Source organism: Prionailurus viverrinus, chromosome B4 (genome assembly GCF_022837055.1).
Source record: "Prionailurus viverrinus isolate Anna chromosome B4, UM_Priviv_1.0, whole genome shotgun sequence".
NCBI lineage: Eukaryota > Metazoa > Chordata > Mammalia > Carnivora > Felidae > Prionailurus > Prionailurus viverrinus.
The window spans coordinates 73,656,977-73,684,620 of record NC_062567.1 but is presented as its reverse complement, the minus strand read 5'-3'; the positions used below and the strand labels follow the sequence as shown (position 1 = coordinate 73,684,620).

At 43.2% G+C, this 27,644-nt stretch overlaps 1 protein-coding gene and 1 long non-coding RNA gene across 3 annotated transcripts in view; one reads left to right on the top strand and one right to left on the bottom strand.

Annotated features, from left to right (window-relative positions):
* LOC125169825 (uncharacterized) overlaps positions 1 to 10,597 on the top strand; it is an 11,168-nt gene extending 571 nt beyond the window's left edge. Inside the window, exons 2-4 of the long non-coding RNA XR_007153806.1 lie at positions 1,828 to 1,967; positions 2,980 to 3,062; positions 8,911 to 10,597. This is a non-coding gene — a long non-coding RNA (uncharacterized LOC125169825). The remainder of the gene's footprint in view (positions 1 to 1,827; positions 1,968 to 2,979; positions 3,063 to 8,910) is intronic.
* TMBIM6 (transmembrane BAX inhibitor motif containing 6) lies at positions 6,849 to 27,644 on the bottom strand. 2 transcript variants are annotated; one of them, XM_047865590.1, is made up of 10 exons: positions 27,523 to 27,644; positions 17,892 to 17,979; positions 16,659 to 16,767; positions 13,619 to 13,739; positions 11,936 to 11,984; positions 11,732 to 11,829; positions 11,447 to 11,526; positions 11,036 to 11,136; positions 10,122 to 10,197; positions 6,849 to 8,906 (listed from the first exon to the last, which is right to left on the bottom strand). In XM_047865590.1, exons 2-10 carry the CDS (start codon positions 17,945 to 17,947, stop codon positions 8,883 to 8,885), a joined length of 714 nt encoding a protein of 237 aa, XP_047721546.1. In that variant the 5' UTR covers positions 17,948 to 17,979; positions 27,523 to 27,644; the 3' UTR covers positions 6,849 to 8,882. The 2 variants fall into 2 exon arrangements, with proteins under 2 accessions (XP_047721546.1, XP_047721547.1); XM_047865591.1 differs by lacking the exon at positions 27,523 to 27,644 and adding an exon at positions 26,770 to 26,897.

Below are 27,644 nucleotides of genomic sequence, written 5' to 3'. Positions count from 1 at the left end.
TGGTGAGAAGAGGAAATGCAGGGAGGCTTTATTTGCGACCGACACACCAAATCAGCTGCCATCTTCCCACGCCCTCACGAGTTGCGCAAAGTACAGAGAGTATGAGTATGTGGACTTGGACCTCCCCTCTCATGAGGCACATTGCTTTTATACAACAAACGCTTGTTGGGCCCCTAGTGGGTGTGAAGCACTGAGCTAGATACCAGGGACCCAGAGGGGAATGTGACATGTCCCAGCCCTCGGGACTCACAATTCTAGTGGGTGATGCCAAACGGTCACTGGGTGATCACAGGACAACGTGGGCAGTGCTGCAACAGAGCGCACCCAGGTGCTACGGAGGCTCCAGAAGGGGCTCTAACCCAGTCTTTCTAGATGAGGCGGTAACAGGACCATCACCTGCAGGGTGGGATTAACTGAGCCATGGAAGGTGGCGGTGAGAGTTCTAGGCAGAAAAATTTAAATGCCAAAGCCTAGCAGCGAGCGATCAAATGGAACATTCCAACATAAAGATGAATGTATTATGGCTGGAGCCTACAGAGACTGCTGCCTGCAGGAGAGTGCGGAGGCACGGAAGAGTCTGGGCAGAGGGCCACTGGGGCGTAAGATGGCATCTGAAAGTTGAGAGGACATAGGTAAGCAGGAGATTTGAGTATACATTGAGAAGTTTGGACTTTATCTTGAGAGCGAAGATGTACCATTGAAAAGTCCAGGGTTTACCCTCAGAGAGATCCGTCTAGAAATAGTGTGTGGAGTGGACTGGAGAGACCCCAGGCTGGGGGCTGGGGGCTGGGGCCAGTGAGGAGGCTGGAGCAGTAACCCAGGCAAGATTCAGTAGGGCCTGAACCTAGGCAGCACTTGTGTTGGGGAACCGTGGACAGATTGAAAAGGTTTCCATATGCTCCTTACATATGAGGTTCCTGGGGTTCCATTGGGCTTGCTCATTCTTCATGAAATACTGCTTTTGAGATCCCTCCAGGTTGTTGCATATATCTATGGCCTATTCCTTTTTATTGCAGAGGAGTATTCCATTGTATGGATATACCACAATTTATCCATTCGCCTGTTGAAGGATATTTGGATTGTTCCCAGGTTTGGCTTCTTACAAATAAAGCTTCTCTGAACATTCACATACAGGTTTTTGTGTGAATGCAAATTTTTATTTTTCTAGGATAAACACCCAGTAGTGCAATTGCTGGGTTGTATGGTTAGTATGTGTTTAATTTTATGAGAAACTGCCAAGCTGTTTTCCAGAAGTCCCAGAAGTAAACATACCATCTTATTTTCTTTTTTTAATTTGTGTAATGTTTACTTATTTTTGAGACAGAGAGAGACAGAGCATGAGCGGCAGAGGGGGAGAGAGAGAGAGGGAAACACAGAATCTGAAGCAGGCTCCAGGCTCTGAGCTGTCAGCACAGAGCCCGACGCGGGGCTCGAACTCATGAGCTGTGAGATCATGACCTGAGCTGAAGTCGGATGCCCAACCGACTGAGCCACCCCAGGCGTCCCATAAACATACCATTTTAACTTGACCTCTGGCAATGTATGATGGCTCCCGCTGCCCCACATTCTTTCCAGTACTTGGTATTATCACTGTATATGTTTTTTTTTTTTTTAATTTTTGTCTTTCTGGCATGGGTACAGAGGTGTTTCCTTTTTGCTTTAGTTTGCATTTGCTTAATATCTAGTTATATTTAACATCTTTTCACGTGCTTATTTGCTATTTGTGTATCTTTGGTGAAGCATCTGTTCAAAGAGCCGGTTCACTTTTATTTTACAATGTGCCAAGTCATCCACATCTCTATCTCTACCTTCTCTCCTGAACTTCAGATTGAGATGCAAATGTCTCCTGCCATCTTCATGGAAGTGCCGCACCGCCACAATCTCAGGCGGAAAGCCAAAACTGCCATCCCGCAGGAGTCCTGGGCCTCCCCAGTGGAAGAGCTAACACTTAGAGGGTTTACTATGTGGTAAGCACTGTTCTAAGTGCTTTACATGTTTTAACTAACTTAATACAATTACCCTTATAGGTAGTACTGTTTTTACCTTCATTTTCACACATGGGCAACGAGGCACAGAAAGGCTGAGTAACTCACCCAAGCTTGCACAGCTGGCAAGTGGCTGGTATGTCCATCCAGCTCCCAGAGTCGCTCTTGATTCTTCTTTCTCACCTCCCCATGTCTGTTCAATCACTGAGACCTGTATATTTTTACCTTCTGAATATTTTACTTCCATTGCCTTTCTTATAACCCTTATAACTACTGCTCTGTTGCAGCCATCTTTTCTCTTGCCTGGACCATTGAAAGTACCTTTTTTTTTTTTTTTTTTTTTTTTTTTTAAGGTAATCTCTACATCCAACATAGGGCTCAAACTCACAACCCCAAGATCAAGAGTCGCATGCTCCCCCCACTGAGCCAGCCAGGTGCCCCGTAAGTACTTTTTAAAAAACATAACTTTTATGGGGCACCTGGGCAGCTCAGTCGGTTAAGCATTGGACTTCAGCTCTGGTTATGATCTCGTGGTTCATGAACACAAACCCCATTTCAGGTGCTCCCCGCTTTTCTCTCTCTCCTTCTCTCTCTGCCCCTCACTCGCACCCTCTCTCTCTCAAATAAAATAAAATAAAATAAAATAAAATAAACTTTTATTATAGAAAATTTCAGCAATATGAAAATCTAGAGAATAGTACAGTGAATATGTTCATTGCCACAACCAATATAAACTCATGACCATTTGCTTTATCTATACATCCACTCTCTGCTACCGCTTAACTGCATTATTTGGAAGCAAATCTCAGGCGGCATGTTAATGCATCTATAAATATTTCAGTATGCATCTCTAAAACAACTTTCAAATAACATTCTTCGCATTACGCATTCATAATATTTCTTTGTATCATTATCTAATCAGTATTTATATTAGTTATCTGTTGCTGTGTAACTTAGAGGTTTAAAACAATAATAAACATTTATTATTGCTCAGTTTGCTGGAAATCCGGGAGCAGATGAACGAAGTGGTTCTGGATCAGCGTCTCATGAGATGGCAGTCACCTGGAAGTCTGACAGGTACTGGAGAATCTGCTTTCCATGTGGCTCATCTACACAGGCTGGCAGGTCAGTGCTGGCTTTTGGCAGGGGCACAGGTCCTCACCACAAGGGCTCTCTACGGGCAGCTTGAATGGCCTCAGAACCTTGTCCGGTTTCCCCCAGAGCAAGGATCCAAGGAGGAAGCTACAAAACCTTTCCTGACCCAGCTTTGTAAGTCACACACACGTCTCCACTATTCCGTTGGTCACATGGGCCAACCTGCTTCGTTGTGAGAGGGTGTGAATACTGGGAGGCCAGGATCTTAGGGGACCATCCTGGAGAACGGTAACCACAAGTTCAAACTGCCCCACTTGCCTGTCTCTCTCTCATTTACAACTGGTTTATTTAAATCAGGATCCATCCTTGCATTTTGTCGATATGGCTCATAAGTCTCTGGCTTCCTTTTCCTCTTGTTTTTTCATTCTGTTCTTGTTTCTTTGCCTTTTTAAGTTTATTTTGAGAGAGAGCACAGTGGGGGAGGGGCAGAGAGAAAGGGAGAGAGAATCCCAAGCAGGACCCATGCTGTCAGCGCAGAGTCGGAGGAGCTGGAACTCACAGACCATGAGTGACCTAAGCCAAAATCAAGAGTCTGCCGCTTAACCGACTAAGCCACCCGGGTGCTCCGCCTTTTTTTTTTTTTTTTAAAGAAGCCATGTTGTTTGTCCTTAGAGTTTTACATTTACTGGATTTTTCCTGCTTGCATCCCCATGATGTCATTTAACATGATGTCATTTAACATAGTCCTCTGATTCATGTTTTTCCTGTAAACTTGTACTTAGATCCAGAACAATATGATTTGGATTTTTTTTTTTTTTTTTTTTTTTTTTTTTGCTTTTGCAAGAAAGCTTCAGCGGTAGTGCTGTTGACTTCCAGCAGGAGGCATATAATGTCAGGTTGTTTTTTTTTTTAATGTTTATTTTTGAGAGAGAGAGCACACATGTGGGAGAGGCAGAGAGAGGGAGACACAGAATCCAAAGCAGGCTCCAGACTCCAAGCTGTCAGCACAGAACCCGACATGGGGTTCGAACCCATGAACCGTGAGATCACGAGCCGAAGTTGGACGCTTAACCAACAGAGCCACCCAGGTGCCCCTGGTTGTCTCTCTTCATATGATGTTGAAGCTGTTGATTATTATTGCCTAGCTTAATTATTTCATTAGGAGTTTACAAAATAGTGATAAATTAACTCTATAATTCCATTATCTATTAGCTAGAATATCTCTATAGAGAGAAATTTTCACTTTTTGATTACCCTGAAGTACAGTTAATACAGAAAAGATAAATGCTTCTTTCCCTTTATTAACAAGTATTCAGAAGTCACTTATTCCTAACATCCTTCAAAGGTGACCAATATTTTATTTTTAAAAATTTTTTCCCACTATTTTAAAAATATCATCATGAACTTAGAGATTTAAAAAATTTGATTTCAATCCATTGCACTTGTAATTCAATACATTGACTTGCACTGATGCTCAGATGATCCTATCGTTAGCCAGGAGGAACCTCTTCGGGTTAGCCCCTGCATCCTTGTCAATTATACCAGCCATCTTTTATAGCTTCTTTACTTCCTGCCATAGCATTATGTTCCAGGTGCATCTTGCACATCTACAGACGTCTCAGCACCACTTGCCCCAGGAGCTCTGGTTCTTTTTAATGGGAAATGAGAAAGACCACAATCTGGGTGTTAGAGTGTCTTTGCCTTTCAGCTGCACCCAACCCCGTCCTCCAATCACCCGAGCTGTAAAAATGCAAATCTGACCACTCCCTTGCTCGAAGGCCTTCCTGTTGCCCTCAGGACCAAGCCAGTTCTAAGCACATCAGGTCCTCAGTCACTGTTTCCCTGTTTGCCCCTCCCTCCCACTTCCTAGCAGTCTCTTTAGACTTCAAAACCCAGCAGAGGGGTGCCTGGGTGGCTCAGTCACTTAAGCGTCAGACTTTGGCCTAGGTCATGATCTCCTGGTTCATAGTTCAAGCCTGCTATTGGGCTCTCAGCTGTCAGCACAGCCAATTTGGGATCATCTGTCCCTGCCCCCCGCCCGCCCCTTACCCTGCTCGTGCTCGCGCTCTCTCTCCTCTCTCAAACAAAAATTAACCAAAACACAGCAGAACCTAACACGTTGCTGGTCCAGCACCTCCCCAGGCCGAGTCACACTCCTGGGCCTGTTCTCATACTAACCCTTCCACTTGGAAACATCCAGTCCTCCTTTGCCTGTCTTAACCTCACCAACTGTCTCATATTAAATCAATCTTGGAGCTTCGGCTTTAGCTCAGGTGTCATCTCCAAAACACTTACCTGAACAGCCAGGCAGGGAGGTCTCCCACTATTGTCTCATGCATGGTCATTGTGCTTACACCCGTGTAAGCACGTAACTAACGTCTCCGTGTAACTCTCCTGCGCTGCTCGGCCATGAAGGACTAAAAAGCAGTTACTGCCCTATCCATCTTTACCTCTGGTCAAGGGGGACCAGTACATGGCCTGCTGCCTAGCGGGTGCCCTCATCCAATCACCTGCAGGCAGGGCAGATGTTCTCTTGCCAGGGCGCACATCCTTCCACTTCTGCCCTCCACCAGTGCCTTCTTCACTGTAGGTCAGGCCTGCAGTTCCACTAGGCATGGACTGAGCTATGCATTCATCTCTCCTGTCTGATCTGTATTTGGCGGGCTTGCTGGGGGGGGGGGGGGGGGGGGAGACTAAAAGGGAGCTCACGCTCCTACTCTGGTGACGATTGGGGATGGGGATCCCCTTCTCCACCCCAAACAGCTGGAGCCCTAGCCAGGATGAAGGTCAGGATGGGAAGGATAACATCAGCCAGGAGGCACTAACACAGTGTAGTGTTGCCTATACAGAGCACCAATGAAGAGCCAGGGGCTCTGGAGACAGCCTGCGGTCATGACCTTGGAAGTTATTGATCATATGTGGTAAATATACCACCTTCTTAGGCTATTGGGAGTAGTGAACAAAACACGCAAAGCATTTTGCAGTGCTTGATTTATCGTTAAGCACTACACTGTGCCTTGTAGATAAAGGCAACACCCCCCAAATAGTAATGCTTTAAAAAGTATTTGACACTGGAGTTTTTCAGTCTGCAAGACAGAAACGGTTGAGAACTTAAGGCATACTTTCCAAGTCAGGGAAAGTGGCTAACCTTGGCTGGGATGGGGGTAGGGGAATCCAAGAGGTCAACCGCGCATAACTTGAACCAGTCAGGGTTAACAGATCCTAAGAGGAAGCTTCTGTGTCTACAAAGTACACAGTAACCAGAGAGCAAGCATGCCAAAATGGCATAACCTGATTGTAATGCAAACAGGTTTATAATCTCATAAACTCTGAGGACAAGGATTTTTATATTTTTCACTGATGAAAATTTTCCTAGCACCTACAATAGAGCCTGGCCATAGCAGGTGACCAAAGACGTGCAGAATGAGTAGATCACAATGCCTTTCCCATTTATGCATCACCAAATTCCAAAGGTTGGCATTCACTAGAGCCATGTAGCTGCTACCACAAAGCACCTAAAGGCTGGGGAGGGGGAGGACTGGAAAAGGGCCCGGGCTATATATTAGACAGGAAATTCCCAACATTTGTAGCAAGCTGGAGCTACAGAATGGGAGGCTTAACGGGGGTCCCTGTTTCTATTTACCAGTCTGCTAAGTCTAGAGCAGAAACTTGAAATCTGTTCCTCTCCCAGGCCCCACTCAGCAAGTCAGACAGTACCCAAGCCCATGTTCAGCTGTGGCCTTGAACGTAACACACAGTTACACCAGGAAAGGTTAAGGAATTTTCTTTATTTTTTTTACAAATTAAGACTATGTTGATTTCATATATTTCTGAATCAAAAACACCTTTGTCTTCACAGTATGAGTTAGAGAATGCAGCCTGAGCTGAAAACCAAGGAACTAGAAAAGAAAGTGATAATTACAGTGATTACTGTATTAAAAACCTGTTAGACATTTTCTTTAAAAGTAGTTTTTTATATCTTGTCATTCTTGGCACTGTTTCTAAAGAAAAACTCCTTTATCCCAAGCAAAAAAGCATAAGAGGTGGAGTTTGGCTTCAAGAGATGTAACTCAGATTCTCAGGCCTAGCAGAGAATCAACAAATTTATGGAGAGTGCTACTGGGGCCGGGGGGGGGGGGGGGGGGGTTGTGTGTGTGTGTGCAATGGGAAGGAAGTCCCTTTAGTAAGTTCTCAAGCCAGAGGCTGGAGGCGGCAGCTAAATCAGAGGGCAGCATCCTCTGCAGAAGCAAGCCATTCTGGGCAGCATGGCACTCTAGGAATACCAACACCCCGGGAACAAATCTTTTCACGGGGTGGCCCGGGGATGCGGTGCGCTGCGAACCAGCAGCCACCAGGTCAAACTGCGTGCTGGTTGTGAACAGGGAGAGCCAAAAGTGGTATCATCCTGGCAGTGGACTCCTGATGGCTCAGTCCCCCTTACACTGAGGCCCTGTGAGTAGCCAGGGTCACACCTGCTCTCGAGGCTGCCTGCCCTTCTGTGCCCGCTGACTGTGGCAGCTCCCTGGGAAAGAGCTGGTGATCCCCATTGGTATCGCCCTCCCTCACTCACAACCACAAAGCTGAAGGGAATTAGAGGTGTTACAGGTTTGATCACCTAGTCCCCACCCGGAAGGCTACAGATTTCTGGGAACAGGTGAACAGCCCCAAAACTAAAGTGCATCTGTAAAATGAACGTTTATCTACTGCCCCGAATCTCTGGCCTGACATTATTGGCGTCCAGGCGGAAAACAGAAATGCACTGGACTGTCATGAATGCTGCCTAAGTCATCACCACCCAGTTCTGCTGATCTGAACAAAGAACCATTCAGTTAGCAGCGATTTTCTCCCCCACTGCCCCAAACAGGTCCTTATCTAGGTCTGCCTGGCAGAATTAGTTTACAATTACCCCCAGGCTCAACCATGCCCCTTCCCTATCCTTCCTCTCCTGGGATCTTCAATCAAAGTCACTGTGGTGGAAGCCACTCAACAACTAAGGTGATGACCAAAATAAAGATGGGCAGTTAGGGAATTCTATGCTCTATCTTGCCATACATAACCAGCGTTTTCATAAATGTCTGACAAGAATCAGTCTTTCCTTTGTATTGAAAGCCTCCCTCCTCACGGATAGAAACAGGCAGATTCCCCAACGGTCAGACAAGGGATGGGGAATAGGAACACATAAATCCACACTCCTTTTAGGATAGCAAGGCAGAGAGATGTGTTTGTCAGACCAGCAACGGCTTGGGCAGCTCAGAGGAAGCAAAGCATCCACCAGGAGAGGCTCTTCATTTTCTTTGTAGGTGTTGACAGAAGCTCAGATACAGTGAGCCTGGGTAAAAAAAAAAAACGGGACCACCAAACTCCTTTCCAATGGGAAACACACTGCCTAGTCCCACAGGAACTGTGCACAAACCAAGCGATGCTGAGCAAAGGGCTGAGGCGGCTCTACCAGTTCAGGTGCACCTGGCGAAGTTCGGCTGGAAAGTGGACTCCCGGAGTTTGCTCTGCTGTGGGTCCCACTCCTCGTCATGGTGACCGGCTGCCTGAGCAGAGGAAGAGGCTAGGACTGGGCTGGGCAGAAAAGGGAGTGGGGAAGAACCCCAGGAATACGAAGCCAAACTCCAAACTATATTCTGCTAATCAGTTTTTTGATCAAAAAATTCAAAGTAGAGAAAACCACAAAGTACAAAAGCTTTTCTGATGCTTTTCATTATCACAGAACACACCACCTGTAATGTGTGCGAAGAGGAAATGAGGGGTGGAGGGACAGGAGGTCAAACTGGACAAGGCTGGAAGGTCATTTCACTTCTTCTCTTTCTTCTTGTCCTAGAAATGGAGAAAAATCGCCCAATTAATTTTCGGCATCTGGCATTCAAGCTAAAACTCTTGAGGGAGCCAATACCTGGCTACCTTCGGTTAGAGACTGGAAGGGAACAAGACCATAAAAAGAGAGGAGAAATGCTTCCTCCGTGAGGGAGGAACTGGATCTTAACCACCTTCCACTCGTGGTCCCTCAAGTTGCTGACAGACCTGACAGGAGTAAAAGTTAAGCAGCTGTCCCCGCTTCCACTCCAAGAGCACCCAGCTGGGCCACCTGACCACTCCTGGCTTACTCATAACTACCACAGCTCGGATCTCATCCAGTGAAAGCTGCAGACTGGCAGTCCACCCCAAAATAACTCCAACAAGAGGCCAAGACCAACTTTCCATTAAGCCAGAGAAGCATAAATCCTGGGCACAAACCAACGCCCAGAAATGATCTAGTCCAGTGAACACGTCATTCAATCCTCGGTGGAAGCCCAGTGTATTAAACAAATGAAAGTTGAGCTGCTTTGCCTAAAACCTGCTTGGAGCTCAGTCTAGTCGCCACACAAATAAGACAGAGCCACCAATCCCACCTACTCATCTGTTTCCACCAGCATCACACTGTCTCCTGTTTCCTAGTAAGATCTGTAAAAAAAAAAAAAAACCACCTCACGATTTCATTTGTTCCCCTACTGCCGGAGGAGACTATGTATGGCACTCACTAACCATATACAGAATGCTTCTCTGGAAACAAGACTAACAAGCGGATAAAACTGGTCTACTTCTGACACACATTTATAAAAGCTGATTGCCAAGATTAAACAAATTCCCTAGAATATCTTTTCCTGAGTCATAACCATCTTCACAGCCTTTGAATTCTTTATATAGTAAACTGTTTCTTGGTGCCACTGAAGCCCTTTTCTCATTTGATACTAATCTCAAAGATCTGGTTTTTTGTTTAAGTTTTGTTACTTTTAAGTAATCACTACACCCAATGTGAGGCGCAAATTTACAACCCTGAGGTCAAGAGTCCCACACTAGGGATCCTCCACCCCCACCCTCCCCTTTTTTAAGGGGGTTGTTTTACTTGTTCCTTTTTCTCCTTTGGCTAAAGACTTCTGGTGGCCTTACAGTTAACCTGGACCTACACACTTCGTTAAGTTTTCAAATTTGAAGTATACATAGATGCTGAGTTCAGGAGCCATTCTCTCATCTTCAGGTGGTAGGCTGACTAACCTTCTCATTCATAGCCAGGATCATCATAAGTTTTCTGAAGAGAGTAATGAAATCTAAGAAGAGGTCAACGCAGTGCCTGAAACAGAAGAACCAGATTATAAGTTGGCATTTCCCACCTTCCTTTATCCACAGTCCACAGAGGTGCAGGACATAAAAACCCCGTGTCTACCCCACAAGTGAGCTTCACCGAACCACCAACTAAGTAAAACTCTGGTGTCTGAGATCCTTTACAACTCAACAAAGCCATGCAGCACAGGGAAAAGAAAAACTCAGCTTTAGACTCTGCAGGGGCCTATATCTGAACCCTGAACTACCATTAACTAGTTAAGAAACTCTGAGAGGATTACTACGTTATAAAAAATGTATACATTAAAAAGAATGTGTTTCTTCTTCTCATGGTTAAAGGTTTAAAAAAATACAAAAATAGGGGTGCCTGGGTGGCTCAGTCGGTTAAGCGTCCGACTTTGGCTCAGGTCATATCTCCCAGTTCGTGGGTTCAAGCCCTGCATTGGGACTCTGTGTTGACAGTTCTGAGCCTGGAGCCTGTTTCAGATTTTGTGTCTCCTCTCTCTCTGCCCCTCCCCTGCTTGCTCTTGCTCTCTCAAAAATAAACAAACGTTAAAAAAAATACAAAAATATAGAGCAAAAGGTGAAGAAAGATCCCTTTCCCTGTCATATGCCTTAAAAGTAAGGATAATTAAATGCGTATTATTAATTCAATTTTTAAAAGATCTGAGGTCTTTCAGGAATTGAGGGAGACTATGCTATTTGGTATACAGTTCCAAAAGCATGGGTATCCTACCATATACACTCCCGGAGGCTGGCCACTTAAGTTCGGATAGGGCCACCTAGTCCACTTTTAACCCTACTCACGGGGACAGAAAGGGAGGCGTTAAAGACCAGTTTTCACTCACCAGATATAATCCTTATCTCCATTTTCAGCTTTTTCAATAATGAGTTGAGTATCAAAAAGGACGAAGCCACACATGACCACCAGCCCCACATACAGGTTTGCCTAACACAAGAAGAATGAGATGGGTGACTATGTGGTAGATGCCACAGAGGAAAAAACCAGCTGTACCTCTTTCTGGCTCTTGGCTCTTGGCAATTTGAAAGTACAACAAATGCTAAGCCTAATGAATGACATTAACATTCATGGGAACAGAAGTCTATGGTGGAAACCACATGGCTTCCCTAGGCACAATTCTTCACTGCCCAATGAAAGTGAGCTTTCTGGAAGATTCTAAGTCCACCTTGCTTTAGGGTGAAGCAAGAAAAAGAAGCGCAAGGCAAATGGCTGCTGGAAGTTATATGTAAAGTCTCACCTGGAAAAGCCAAATGGATCCAAAGAAAAGATTCCCCAGGGAAGACAAGAGCATCAGGCTCATGGCTGACATCAAGACACCTACAAGAGAGGACAAAATGCCGTCCTGGGAAAAGCCAAAGCAAAGTAAGGCAACCTCATTAAAGCTATTCCTTACGTTTCCCCCCAAATTAAGACTTTCAATTTCAACCCAACAGTCACAAGAAGTTGGAGGGTAGGCAAAGAGTCCCAGTGAGAATTCTGGCTAAAGCGGAGACCCTCTCTCTGTTTTTCAGTCTGCACTTACCTCCCAGAAAGAGATAGCTGCGGCGCCTGGCATAGAGTGCACTCAGGGTGAAGCAGGTGAAGATCATTGCTGTGCCCATGAAGGCAGTGGGAAGAATGCTGTTAGAGGAAAAGACCATTAGACTGAGGGCTACAGGTCTGCAAACCTATTTAGAAAGCGTATCTACAATGATAAAAAGACATAAGATGCTACTAAAATAGTTACCTGGGATTGATGGCAATGCACAACTCCAGAGCAGGGCCCAGGCCAACTCCTAGAAAACAAAAAGCCCCAGAACACAGTATTACCATCAACTCCTGAAGAGGACCCTTGTACAAAAGTTGACCATCAAAAGTGCAGACATGCCCTGCTCTTAAAAAACAAACATGTGTACTAAAGTAATTAAATCTCTCTCTTCTCCATCTTCCTTGTTTTCCAGAGAACATATACTTGACTGAGTTATTTATAGACACAGCTACAAAACTGTCCTCTTAGCTGAAAATCTTGGATGACCCAGGATGAATACGGATTAGGAAAAATGAAGCAGGCATATCAAACATTTTTGAGCTAGGGGCACCTGGGTGGCTGAGTCAGCTGAGCAACTGACTCTTGATTTCGGCTCAGGTCATGATCTCACAGTTTGTGGGTTCGAGCCCCCCCTTAAGGCTCTGGGCTGATTCTCAGTCCCCCTTCCTCTCTCAAAATAAATGAATAAACATTAAACAAAAAATAAGTTAAAAAAAAATTTTTTTTTTTTTTTTGAGTTAAACTGTAAGCCTGCAAATACTCTGAAGAGGAGTGATGTGAGACTAGAATGTAGGCCAGAGCAGGAATCAGAAGAGAAGGATCAAGAGCAAACCAGTGCCTTGTGGCCAGCAACCTGTAGTCTTTCAGGGCTGCCTCCTTTTATAGAAAAGGCCAGACCAGTTCTGCGGGTGGACACTGGCCAAGAGGAGGGTGCAGTGGCAACCTGTTCCAGCCCCAACGTTTCCTCTACTCTTGCTACTCTCTCTCCTTCTGATAATTCCACCCCTTAATGCCTTCACAAACTAGCTTTCCCTATTTAAAAAAATCCTAATCTCTAAATCCCTTCCCTTCTACTTCAACACTATACAGACACGCTCAAAATGAGTTGTACTGAGTTAAATGCTGCTTCGCAAATATTTTTACTATGTAGCTTGAGTCCTGTTTCCTTTAATAATAATTGCAGAAGAGCTGTGCTTTTAACTGTTTTCTTGAGAATCAGCAATGTGCTCTGTAGGATGGCTCTCAAGTACGGCTTTTTTTTTTTTTTTAATGTTTTTTTTTTCAACGTTTATTTATTTTTGGGACAGAGAGAGACAGAGCATGAACGGGGGAGGGGCAGAGAGAGAGGGAGACACAGAATCGGAAACAGGCTCCAGGCTCGGAGCCGTCAGCCCAGAGCCTGACGTGGGGCTCGAACTCACGGACCGTGAGATCGTGACCTGGTTGAAGTCGGACGCTTAACCGACTGCGCCACCCAGGAGCCCCTCAAGTACGGCTTTAATTAACTGTCAGCAAAGTTCAGAATTGGTGGTCACAGGAGGGATGAGTTGCCAGTGTTGAGTCCACTGTCAGGCTTAGTTATGCTACCTAAGCTCTTGAATCTCATTCATTCACACACATAAATGCTTATTTTGGGATACAAAAGTGTGTGTAAGTCACAGTCAGTAGTCATAAAGAGCTTATCCTCTGGATGGGAAAGCAAGGTGTACCTCTTTGAATTAAGAAAGCAATACAAGACAAAATACACTCAAATACAAGACTGAGTAGTACAGAGTGTCAGTTGAGGTGAACGAGAATACACACAGATCTTGGGCCTTAGTCTAAAGAGATACTAGATACAGTACCCACTCCCACCCCAAATTAGCCCAGTCCTTACCATACCTGTAAGGAAAGCAAATCCAGCAAGAAGTCCCAGTCTTTTTTGCTCAGTTTCACGGCTATGAGGTGTTGCCATCAGCCAAATCATCAACCCCAGAGAGCCCAAGGCAGAGAGCAGGCCAGCCTGTCAGATCCAGAGTCAATAATTAAATACTTGAAAATATCAAATGTATTCTGCAGGAGACCTTATTGGGATCAAATATTCATCTGAACTTCCTAATACTGGCTTCTAACCTGGAGGAAGTGGAAAGGCAGAGAGGGGTAAGGAGAAACCAGAAGGCTTACAAGACAGGATTAGGTGTGTTATGGTGGGTGTTAGAGGCTCTTCTGACCTGGGTAGTCTATCAGCCACAACTACCTGAGGCAAACTGTGATTCTTGCCCAAGAAAAAGATCATGTGACAAGTGCTTGAAGCACATTCAAATCTGTAGGACAAGTAGAAATGACCTCTTTTTGATCACTTTAAAACACACACACAGGGGCACCTGGGTGGCTCAGTCAGTTGAGCATCTGACTTCAGTTCAGGTCATGATCTCACAGCTTGTGGGTTCGAGCCCCACATGAGGCTCTGTGCCGTCAGCTTCAGAGCCTGCTTCTGAGTCTGTGTCTCCCTCTCTTCCTACCCCTCCCCCGCTCATACTCTGTCTCAGAAATAAACATTAAAAAATTAAAACAACAACAACAACACACACACACACACACACAGGGGTGCCTGGGTGGCTCAGCTGGTTAAGCATCTGACTTTGGCTCATGTCATGATCTCTCAGTTCCTGAGTTCAAGCCCCACATGAAACTGTCTGCTCTCAGCACAGAGCCCACTTTGGATTCTCTGTCTCTCCCTCTCTCTGCTCCTCCCCAGCTTGTTCTTTCTCTTTCTCTCTCTCAATATGAATAAATAAACTTTAAAACACATACACACAAACATATATACCTATACAGAGAAAAAAGACTGAGAGGGTGCTACAAACTGGATTTTTATGTCTCCCCAAAATTCATGTTTAACTTTTAACCCCCAATGTGCTGGTATTTTGAGAGGTGGGGGTCTTTGGAAGGTGATTAGGTCATGAGGGTGGAGACTTCATTAGTGCCCTTATAACAGAGATCCCAGAGAGCTCCTTGCCTCTTCCGCTGTGTGGAGACACAGCAAGAAGACGGTTATTTACACAGGAAGCAGGTCCTCACCACATAACATATCTGCTGGTGCCATAATCTTGGACTTCCAGCCTCCCAAACTGTGAAAAATGTTTGCTGTTTAAGCTACTCAGTCTATGGTATTCTGTTAGAGCAGTCTAAATGGAGTGAGACCGAGGTTAAGAACTAAAATGTCAACAGTTATTTCTGGGTGATAGGATTAAGGAGTTTTTATTTCTTTTTCATCACTAGTCTGTTTTCCAAATTCTCTACAATGAACATGCATTAATTTTGTAAGGAGATAAAAAATTCTTTAAAAAATCCAAGTGGGAAAAGCCAGGCACTAGAAAAAGAGGAAAATAATTAAGGAGGTATGTGCAGACTAAAGTTCCTTTCTTCCTTGAAAGGTATAGCTGATCCTCGTTTTTCTCATAGTTATGCTCTATAAAGTTACTGTGAACAATGAATTAATGAATACTGAACAAATGCTCCTGAGGAAAATAAAGGGTTAGATTCTCACGTACCTCTGGTTATGTTTTCTTCAACTGAACAATACATGTTTTACGTGTGTTTATGTTTAAGGACACTTTATTTGATATATACTGTTGATTCATTAACCTTGAATTCATGGCCAACAGCACTACAACTCGTGCCTGAACAAGCTTATTTAACACACATATTTTCTCCATAAGACACATCACAGTCTTAGTGAACTTTTTTTTGCAGTTAGGAACATCTTTTGCACTTAGGAACACTAGATAGCACTATGCTAGAGTCCACTTTAAACACTGACATCACTATCAAAATTACAAAAATGCAAAAAACGTGGCACTACACAGACCAACAAAAAGGATCCTTGTTTATAGTACAAGAGCTTGAAACAGGGCAGTGTGTTGCCTCATTCAACCTCAGCTGGAACACGTGAGATACGCAACTCAAATTTTTTGCGGTTCTGCTTATGACTGCAAATGTCTGTAAAAGCACTGTGAGTACTGATTTTAGGCTTACAAACACATTTTAGCAAGTAGGTAAATTCATAAATACGGAATACATGAATAATGAGGATAACTGCATTTTACTACATTACTTTAAAAAACAAACCAAAAAACCCAACACACAACCAGAAGCCAAAATGGCTACTCTTGCCTAGAAGGTGGAGTATGTTTTAGTCTAAACTCCAGGGACCAAAGTCTTATCCTTTGAGTATCTAGAGTAATTTTTCACACAACCTCTGCCAGGAGATGCCTGAGCATAGGGACAGTTCTCAGTAGTGGCAAATGCCAACACAGACACACCCCCTGTACTTACACTAAAAAGGACACTTGGAAAGGACAAGTCTTGGTTAGTGAGAACTTCAAACTTTTTGGTTATTCCTCAACTGTCCCTTTTATTCCAACTGGCCAAACCCCAGGTCTCTTTCAACACAGGAAAGTGAGTTGTTGCAGGTTTTTACTCAACCATGCAGACATAAGAGCATCAGAGAATAAAATAGGTCAAATCCTCCAAGGTCTCAACCCTGCCTCTCCTGATAAGCATACAATCAGTGTGTTGCATGTAAGAACTCCAGTTACAGGCAAAAAAGAGGAAGAACGAAGGAAAAGATAAAAAGGCTACCATGCAAACCCCAGCAGTCACGTCATGTCACTACTTATAGTGTCAGGGTCTTACACATCAGCTGCCCATCATTCAGTGTCCAGGTTATGACGTCCTGTTTTCAGTTTCTAGAGAGGGCACAGCTGCCAAAAAATTTAAATGGCTCTGCATGTCCTTATTTACCAGCTAGCTCTGGCTGATTCAGATAACAAACTACAGAAAAGGATTAAGGAGGGATATAGGCTTGCACCATCCTGCTGAGCTGGTTTCAACCTAATGCAATTTGTGCCACAGCAACTGGGAGAGACATTGCTCTTACCTGAAGGAAATGAGTGACCACATGGACATAGGCCCCCGCAGCCGCCACAAACATACAGAGGGCAAAACTGGCATAGACCTTCTTCAGGTGCTGCTGTGTTGAGGGGGTTCTAGGAAAGAATGTTAAACAGCCATCATTCTAGGACCAATCTCATTTCTAAGCTAATAATCATTTCTCTCTCTTCTTCCCAGGGCATATATATAAGTTATAATAAAGAAAGAATGGTTTGAAAACAGGTTAACTGAGAATCTTAAATGCTGGGGAGGAGCCAAAGGCCCCAAATTATGAACAATCAGTATCCAAACTAGAATAACTAAATGGTTTTTCAATGACCACACAACAGCCCTTAGAATTGGGGTGCTTTTACTGATGAATGGATAAAGAAATTGTGGTTTATATACACAATGGAATACTACGTGGCAATGAGAAAGAATGAAATATGGCCCTTTGTAGCAACGTGGATGGAACTGGAGAGTGTTATGCTAAGTGAAACAAGCCATACAGAGAAAGACAGATACCATATGTTTTCACTCTTATGCGGATCCCGAGAAACTTAACAGAAACCCATGGGGGAGGGGAAGAGAAAAAAAAAAAAAAAGAGGTTAGAGTGGGAGAAAGAGCCAAAGCATAAGACACTCTTAAAAACTGAGGGTTGAGGGGCGCCTGGGTGGCGCAGTCGGTTAAGCGTCCGACTTCAGCCAGGTCACGATCTCACGGTCCGTGAGTTCGAGCCCCGCGTCGGGCTCTGGGCTGATGGCTCGGAGCCTGGAGCCTGTTTCCGATTCTGTGTCTCCCTCTCTCTCTGCCCCACCCCCGTTCATGCTCTGTCTCTCTCTGTCCCAAAAATAAATAAATGTTGAAAAAAAAAAAAATTTAAAAAAAAAAAAAAAAAAAAAAAACTGAGGGTTGATGGGCGGGGGGGGGGGGGAGGGATGGGGGGTAGGTGATGGGCACTGAAGAGGGCATCTTTTGGGATGAGCACTGGGTGTTGTATGGAAACTAATTTGACAATAAATTTCATATATTAAAAAAAAAAATCAATAAAAAAAATTTAAAAAAAACTTTATTTGTGGAAACAAACAAACAAAAAGAATTGGGGTGCTTTTATCAGTGTCTGGATTCTAGCAAAGCTAATATGTTAGTTTATACATACAAAAGTTAATAAAGTAGGAAAAGAAACAAGATATGAAAGGAAATGCAATAATAAACTACAGTCAAGATCAAAACACTTACATGTGGGAAAATTTTAAGAGCGCATCAAAGTTGATCTTCCGATCAAATATGTTCATGATGCCAGAGTCTGTGGGACACAGCCTCCACTCTGTAGAATCAAGGATAAGAAGAAAGGTTATTTTAAAGATACAAGATGTACAAAGTAACATAAACAACTTTCTCATGGAAAAATAGTACAAGTTTCAGAAAATGAAAGTATCTAAAACCCCACTGTCTTAACACAGCCATTTTCATTTTTATGTATTTGCTTCCACGATACGTTTGCAATCCTACTCAACCATTTTAAAGGGGACAGAGGAAATAAAGCCATCTCCTCCCCAAACTATTTTGTTACTAGCATTTGCTTTCTATTCTTACAGAAGGTAATTTGTCCCTTTAATAGTTTCTTTCTTTGAGAAATTACCAGTAGCAATCTAGTTAAAGGGACCCAGTCACTGGAACATAAAGCAATCTTATGTCACTGTTTCAAGATGCTAGAGAATTCTCTCAGCAAAGGTGCACAGAACCTCAAAGATGAAGGGAGTAAGGGAGGGAGGGAGGAAGGGAGCTAGGCCAGGCAATAAGTCTTGAACTTTAAATATATACATGTAGAAACTTTCCATCTAGTGCATGTTAGAACTGAACTGAAAGGGATTTACAATTTTATTTTATTTTTTATTTTTTTTTTAACGTTTTATTTATTTTTGAGACAGGGAGAGACAGAGCATGAACAGGGGAGGGTCAGAGAGAGGGAGACACAGAATCTGAAACAGGCTCCAGGTTCTGAGCTGTCAGCACAGAGCCCGACGCAGGGCTTGAACTCATGGACCACGAGATCATGACCTGAGCCGAAGTCGGCCACTTAACCGACTGAGCCACCCAGGCACCCCATGGGATTTACAATTTTAAAAAGAGAAAAGTGCAGAAAGGATTTTTTAAAACACAATTTCAGAATGTTTCCTATAGAAGAGTTGGAACAGTACAAAGAATTCCTATATACCCTACACCCAAATTTCCTAAATGTTAATATTTCGCCATATTTGCTGTATGCCCTGCCCTCTATATATAACACAATGTCCATTTACCCCTAAACACTTCAGCATGTACATCCTGAAAACTGACCAAAACCAGGAAATTAACACTGACACAATTCTACTATCTGATCTAGAGACCTTAATCAGATTTTGTCAATTGTCCCAATATGTCACAGAAAGGACATTTTTAATTGAACCATACCCAGGTTACATTCCATCAACACCATAAAGTTAGGCTCTTAAATTTTGCTCCCTCCTCTATCTCACATGCAATTCTAAATAAATATATTCAATCTACAGAGCTAAAAATCTAATCAAGAATTTTCATCTTCCCTAAATATCCATCATCCACAATCATCCAGATTCTTAATAGACCCATAATGTCTATTCATTTCAAATTGACCAAAAATGGGGCATGTCTGTGTGTGGTAAGTAATTTGAAAGATAGGCCAACTACTCCCACATATTCTAATCAGCACCTAGCCCAATACTCAGCAAAATTAATCTGAGCAAGAAAAGTTACAATCCCAAACTGACTTCTGAGAAATCCTGTGCCAGTGGAAAGATTCCATTCTTCTAGTTCTCACGGATCACTACCATTTGTTTACTGAGGCTCGCTCTCGCACACATGAAACAATTACAATGGCTAGCTGGCTTTCTCTTGATTTGCTCTTTCCTTTCTCACCAACATGCCTACTCACCTCAATTTTTTTGTTAGTTCTGTTCTTAAGGACGGATACAGTAAGAAGCTGCAGAGCCCACTAAAGCTGCTGCTCGCAAATCGAAGTCACAGGGCTCTGGGCCCTCTTGATCCAGATGGTGCAACTATTGCAGGCTGTTGCACGGCCAACCACAGCCTTCCAGAATCATGATGAACACATCCTCCAGAGAGCATACTTACAGGCTGGCAGAATCCAGCACCTGGAAAGTGTCTTTGTTTAAGGCTTCCATTAACATCCCTAATGACATCCCTAGACAGAACTTGCAACAGTTCTGAAACAACCTTCAGAGCCAAGTTTCTCAGGATTCACAACAACACTCAAGTACCTCTTGCTTCCAATTTCAAGAGTTAAAAAAAGGTGGTGAATGGGCCCTGCAGTGTAAATCCTCAAATACTCAGAGGACTGTTAGAAAGGGGCAACACCCTGTAATCAGACCCCACTGAGTGGAAACAGTGGGAGGGGATAATGACAGAAACTCCTCTTTCCCAGTTTGCTCTTTGATATTTCCCAGGGGGTACTGACTGCCTCTTACAACTGCTGATGGAAAAACCAAACTATCAAAAGGTTATGAGGACAGGGAATATCAAATAGGAATTGCTCCATGATTTAGTAGTGCCTCATGGTTTAAAATCATTAAAAAATCAATGAAACAAAACCAGTTTCCCAGCATCACCACTGATTCTAAAATTAAGTGAAATATGTAATTACCAACTTTTCTAGATGCAAAGGCACATAGCAATTGTAATAATAGGGTTACAGGGAAAAACACAGTAAGGTATACATTTAATAAATGACATGATGTATATATGACATAATTTATTTCAGAACTGTTAAAACATGAGAGGGGGGAAGTTAGGTCTTAGAATCAAGGAAATATGACAGTTTGCTCTAGGTCTGTTTCAAATAGACAAGAACTAATGTACAGATAAGTAACAAGTTAAAAACGGTTCTTAGAAGTTTTGCAAGATGGATTACACTAACCAAGTCTCTATCTTAGCCTCAACTACTGTGCTCAAAAGTTGCAGAGAAAGCATATCTACATTGCAATGGTCAATATGCAAACTCAGCTGAACAAGATTCAACTGCACTCATAACTCAAAAATAGCAGCTCCCATACCAAAAGTATTTTCAGTCCCAGGAAACAGCACCTAACAGGGCTTCAGGTATTCAAAACCATTAACCAAGTAACTCAGCTAACATTTTAAAGGGGCCCCACAATTAAATGAAAATCTTTGTTTTTAAAAAAAAGGATGTTAAAATGTATCGTACGCTTTGTGTGTATATTTTACAATAAAGGAAAAAAGTGTATTACAAGTTGCTCAAAAATTATTCAATACAATAGTTCCCCTAATACATATCAGCCCACTACAAAACCCATACCAGCACTGGTCTTACTCTGGATGCCAACTCATAGAAAAATTTAAAAATTGTATGTGCTCTCCCATTCCCCAGTTCTACACTCAAATTTAAACAAGGAGGTGCCATTATTTATTTAGAATATAATGTATACAGTGCCTCAGAGACTCATGAGAAATTTGTCTGTATTGCATTTGAGAAGTAAATGTTCAGATGTTAATTATAATCAAACACCTTTAACTTGGTTCAGAGCTTCATTTAATTCTGTCAACCTTAGGAGAGCAGGAATATCTAATTTCTCAGAATTTGCCAACATCTGTCGTGCATATACTGCCAAAGCTTTGTTAGAAGCGTCACCATTCTGTGGTTCCTCTGGCCAGCCTCCTCTGCCAGAGGCACCCAAAAACAACAAAACTTACTGCACAGCTTTAGCAAGAAAGAAAAAATTAATACATTGTTTTGAGTTAGTATTCCTGAGGTCTGGAAGGAGGGAGGGGCAGGCTGAAGACAGACACTCTCATCAACTAACATCCATGTCTTATGTCCCACTAAATCTCTTGTTTTGTTCTAGGTATCTTCCTTACCCTTGTCCTAAAATGAAAAATTATCATCAAGGGCCAAGCCTTAAAAACAAAACAAAACAAAATTCTCTACAATCTTATTTCAATATCTATTAAGTACAGAGCACATGAAACATGGCCAACTGGCCAAAAGCTATGCAAACAGGAACAATCATGAATTTAAAATAAAAAAAAAATCCTTGCCTTTTAAAGAGAAGAGCCTGCTGGCTGCTGGGCAGAAGGCTGTCTTGATGTGTACAATTTAACAACATTAAACCAGCAAGTCACAGAAACATTGTTCATACATTTAATTAAAAATTTAGTTTGTGGAGGGGCGCCTGAGTGGCTCAGTCGGTTAAGCGTCAGACTTCAGCTCAGGTCAGGATCTCACGGTTTGTGAGTTCGAGCCTTGAGTTGGGCTCTGGGCTGACAGCTCAGAGCCTGGAGCCTGCTTCAGATTCTGTCTCCCTCCGTCTGCCCCTCCACTGCTTGCACTCTGTCTCTCACATTGTCTCATAAAAAAAAAAAAAAAAAAAAAATTAGTTTGTGGAGTGCCTAGATGGCTCAGTCTGCTGAGCTTCTGACTTCAACTCAGGCCATGATCTAATGGTTTCTGAGTTCCAGCCCCACGTTGGCATCTGAGCTGACAGCTCAGAGCCTAGAGCCTGCCTCATATTCTGTGTGTCTTTCTCTCTGCCCCTCCCTGCTTATGCTCCCTCTCTCTCTCAAAAATAAACATTTAAAAAAACATTTAGTTTGTGAATTGTATGGTTCTTCATTTCTGTTGTAATTCCACCATTTTGAGTCCTCTTCCTACACATCTAGAAGGGACCAACTGATACTTAAGAGAAGAAAAATCCCATGTGATTAAAAAGGTAGGGGGGGCAGGGCCTGGGTGGCTCAGTGGGTTAAGCGTCCAACTTTGGCTCAGGTCATAATCTCGAGAAGTCTATGAGTTTGAGCCCTGGATTGGCTCTGTGCTGACAGCTCAGGGCCTGGAGCCTGCTTCAGATTCTGTCTCCCTCTCTCTCTGCCCCTCCCCTGTTCGCACTCTGTCTCTCTCAAAAATAAACGTTAAAACAAATTTTTTTTAATAATAACAAAAAAATTATTTAAAAGGCAGGGCAGGGAGGGGGCAGAATTGCCTTTTTTTCAGTTCTTCCTATTGAATAGCTTTCAGTCTCTGCATAACTACGTACCTAGAATAGTGGTTAAGAGCATGGCTTACGCATTTGAACCCTAGTTGATATTTCCTTAGCTGTGTGACATGAGGCAAGTTTCTGGCACTTGAACCTCACTGCTTTAGTTTCCTAATTTGTATATAGTAATATATAATATTCTCCACTTCATAGGGTTGAGGATTATATGAGATAATACAAATAAAGTGCTTAGAATAGTGCTTCATGAATAAGACTGGCTCCATAAGTTAATCATTGTTTTATTAGTGTAAATACTCATTACTCTCATGTCCTCAGTGCATTAATTTCCCCTAGTTTTAGAAAACATTAACTGTAAGGGGGCAAAACACAAGAAACTCTTTAAAAATATAGAGAACAATCTGAGGGTAGATGGAGGGATTGTGTGTATGGGGGAATGGGCTAAATGGGCAAGGGGCATTAAGGAAGACAGCTGTTGGGATGAGCACTGGGTGTTATAAGTAGGGATGAATCACTGGATTCTACTCCTGAAATAATTATTGCACTATATGCTAACTTGGATGTAAATTTAAAAAAAATAATAAATAAATAAAATAAAACATTAATTGTAAATCTAATTTACACATGCCTTTTAAAAATATTATTCAACCATTAACTCACAGCTAACTATATCCTGAAGACTTAATGATTTTACTCAAAAGAGTAAAATTAAATGGGGAAGATGGGGAGAAATCTAAGAAAAGTATAAACTGGAATTTAAAGGAATTTGATAAATTTTATTATTGGATAACATTACTTTTGTTTAAATGGCATGCCTCTCCTCGGGCATATTTACACGGTACCTCCTGCCCCACAGGGCCGCAAGGTGTTTTGAGACAGCCTAATAACCACTAAGTGATAATCCGAAGTGGTTGAGAACTTGATGAAGTAAATGGTCATTATCTTGATGCTTTCCTTGGCATCCCTAAGAGGTAGGTCTGTTTGGTTTCAGGAAATCCGAAGAACTGTTTCGACATGGCTGGGCTCTGATGGTCCTAGATCTGAACCCTAGATGTCCCAGACCTTCCCTTAACTTGGACCAAGATTCCTGACTAGCTAGATTAGCTAGCTAACACTGAATCCTGTCTCACTAGGGTGCTGCCTCAGAACCAAGCCAGTTAACTAGACATGGAATGCCTCCTGCCTTCAATAAATTATTTTTTGCATCGAACTGTGACATTACTGAATCCCTTTCTCCATAACCACGTCTGACAGACTGAATCATAAGGAGGCACCAATGTCCTAAATACGACGTCATCTCCCAGTGTAAACCAGTAAATAAGCCTTCTCCAATAACAACATATTTAGCCCAAATGAGAGCAGGCATAGATTAGGAAAAACAGCACACCCATTCAATTCGTATCCTTGAAGCTCTTTTTAAGTGTTTTGGACTCTAGTTAATTGTGCCGGAACCTCTCTCACATATTTGGCTGTAAGCACCCTGAGACCAGAGCTTGCATCTAATTCAGCTCTCTTGCATCTGATTCTAACAAAGCTTGTGTGATTAAGCACAACCAGGAGTCCCCAGAGCAAATGTAGACCCCATTATCTAATCAAGAGTGCTGTATCTAATCAAGAGCTGACATTCCCCAACTGGCTCAAAAGGGAACCTACCATGAGGGGTAACGTGATGGCCCTAAAAGCCAATGTCTACAGTCTTTGGAAAACAAAAACGGGTTTGTTAAAAAAGCTACTCTGTGAAATTTGGTTAGAAACTCGGGGGGGCAGGGAACTGGAGCGCCTGTGCAGCTCAGTCGGTTAAGCTTCCGACTTCAGCTCAGGTCATGATCTCACAACTCGTGTGTTCGAGCCCCATGTCGGAATCTGCTGACAGCTCGGAGCCTGGAGCCTGCTTTGGAATCTGTGTCTCCCTCTCTCTCTGCCCCTCCCCGGCTTACACTTGGTCTCTCTCTCTCTCTCAAAAGTAAATAAACATCAAAAAAAATTTTTTAAAGAAAACAATTACATCTCCATAAAAAAAAAAAACACCTCTGGGGGAACAAAACAGGGTGAAGTGGAAGACACTTCTAACAGATTCTATGGCCAAGTCAAAATAGCAAAGGAAAATTTAGCAGATAGAACATCAAGAGAATATTCAGTATTTTCCCAGAGGAGACTAATACCCACGGGTAGTTTATGAAATAAAGTGAAACTTCAGGCCAGTAGTCGTATCTTTTATAATATCACTAACTATATTTATATAAAATGTCACAACTTTTAAAGTGCTTTTATATACGTTATCTCCTTTGATGTTCACACCAAAAATGATTAGTCTCCCTTTATTTTTTTTTTTTATAAATTTTTTTTTTCAACGTTTATTTATTTTTGGGACAGAGGGAGACAGAGCATGAACGGGGGAGGGGCAGAGAGAGAGGGAGACACAGAATCGGAAACAGGCTCCAGGCTCTGAGCTGTCAGCCCAGAGCCCGACGCGGGGCTCGAACTCACGGACCGCGAGATCGTGACCTGGCTGAAGTCGGACGCTTAACCGACTGCGCCATCCAGGCGCCCCTGATTAGTCTCCCTTTAAAAAGAAAGTTCAAAAAGGCAGTATAATAATGACACTAGCACTGGCTTTGGAGTCAGAAATCCTGCCATTTTCTACCTCATAATTTTGGGGAAATCATTTTACCTAAGATCATCTAGGCTTCCTTATCTGTCAGATAAGGATGATTATCCCTGCTCTACCTGCTCTACCAAGCTTACTGAATGCTGGTAAGAAAATCCGTGTGACGTAACTAAAAAGTACAGCACAGGGGAACAAAGTCGGTGAGACTGTAATAGTGTTTGTATGGTGAGATGGTAGCTACACTTGCAGGGAGCACAGCATAAGGAGCACAGCATTACGTATAGACTTGTTGAATCACTATGCGGTACACCCGAAAAGTGGTGTAAGGCGGTGTCAACTATACCGCCAAAAAAAAAAAAAAAAAGAAGAAAAGAAAATCTGTGTGAAATCATTGTAAAGTACGAAAGGGACAAACGGACATTAGTATTGACCAACACCGCAAAGTTAAGTAAAAGAACCCAAACCAGATTAGGGGCCTTCTGACCTCTAATGTCTGGTGCTCTCTCTACTATTACACTCTATCTACAGCAGAAAAGCAAGTTTTCGTTAAGGCAGTTCCGGCGATTGGCAAAGATAAATCTTAAAAATATTAACACACGCTGATTCCTGTCACACTCTTCTAGATTTTTCAGCACTTTGCAATAAACATGAGCTATATGCATAACGAGGGGGAAAAAAACAGAAATGCTGACTAAATATTTGGATTAATTTTACCTTTCCTATTCTTAGGACAGTAAGACTTCAGTCACATCAATAGCAGGGAAGGGAGAGACAAGAAGAAAGGGGGTTCACTAAGCCATGTTTCCACAGTTAAATAATGGAAGAAGGAAATGGAATTCAAATTACAGGGTGTTTCTCAAGGATTCAACCATTCTGTCTCTACTGGGAGGAAAATGGCAGAGAATCTAAGCACCAGCATATTCTTGAAGTCAGAACAAAAAAAAAATTAGACAAAGATAAACTGCCAAAGAGAGTAAACCTAATAATTACAGAAATAGGTGTATTTGTAGAAACCATAAGAATTTAGTTATGCAACTTGAATAATCTTCCTTCAACTGAATTCTTACCCCAAAGATAAACTAAAACTGAGTATCAATAAATAACTAGAAAAGCCTATTCGCAATTAACTTTTAACCTTAAAATCTTTGTTTCAGGCACAGTCAGCACTTCCACAGGGTTACACATTCACAAGTTAACTATTGCTAAAACAGTCAAGTTCAGAGCGGTTTTTGTTATTGTTTGGTCAAAGAAAGGCGGATGGGGTAGGCAATGCATTTCTGGGCTGGCACTAGGTAACAATTTCACACTTAAATATACAAAATTACCAAAGCCTACTTACTACCACAGATCCAGCAAATAGGTCCAAGAAAAAAAACAACCGCCCAACGACGCCTTTCCTGAACGGGACTTTGAGAAAGACGCCCACAAGGCTCAGGACCAAGCAAAGCCAAGGCCACCTCACCTGTCCAAAGGTAATCAATCAGACCAGAATGGGGCTGTTCTGTGGGGCTGGAAAGCCAGGAAGGGTCTTCCCACCTCCTGCCTCTGCCTTCGGCTTCCAAGTAACTAAGGAGCCTCGCGTGTCACAGAGGAGTGTGACATCACCTGACTGGCGTGACAGGGCAGGCTGCCTGACCAGGCCCTTCCTCGAGTCCTGGCCTTCGCCGCTCACCCAGAGGGGGGTCGGCCAGAGGGCCAGCAGCAGAGCAGCGATCAGTCGGGTGGAGCAAGGGTGACCACAAACCCATGAAGTTTCGCTTTCATTAGCCTCGGAAGAAAGGGGCGGGGGACGTGACCTGAATTCAAGTAGTGGAGGCTGGGCCAAAAGGGCCCCTGCGCCTACTCTTGGCGGGGGGGAAAAAGAGAAAAACCGCAGAGTGGGAGGGAGGAAGGAAGGAAAAGGGACTAACAAGGACCCTTCGCTAGCACTCGCGGGCAGAACCGGAGCCTCGAGGGCCCCCAAAACCTGCCGGACTCGCCCCCGCCCCTCCCCCGCTCCGGTACGGTTGCGCACGCGCAGTACTAGTTCCCGATCTTCTCCCCTCCCCGCCCAGCTTTCCAGAGTTCCGTCGCGGAGCAGGGCCCCATTCCCCAAAGGTGCAGTCTGTCCGAAAACCGAGACTATTCCCACTCTTGCTCAGTCGATAACTGCTAATCCCCTTTCCATTTCTCACTCCCGGCTTGCGCAGTCCCAGTTTTAGACGTTTGTTCTTACCGGCCTCTTAGAAGCCCACACAGCTCTTCTAACACCGGATGTGCTTATGACACTCCCAGGGTCCGCTCCAGACTCTTCACTCAGCGTTTGCCAGTCGAAGGAAGCTCCGCCCCTGCGTTCCG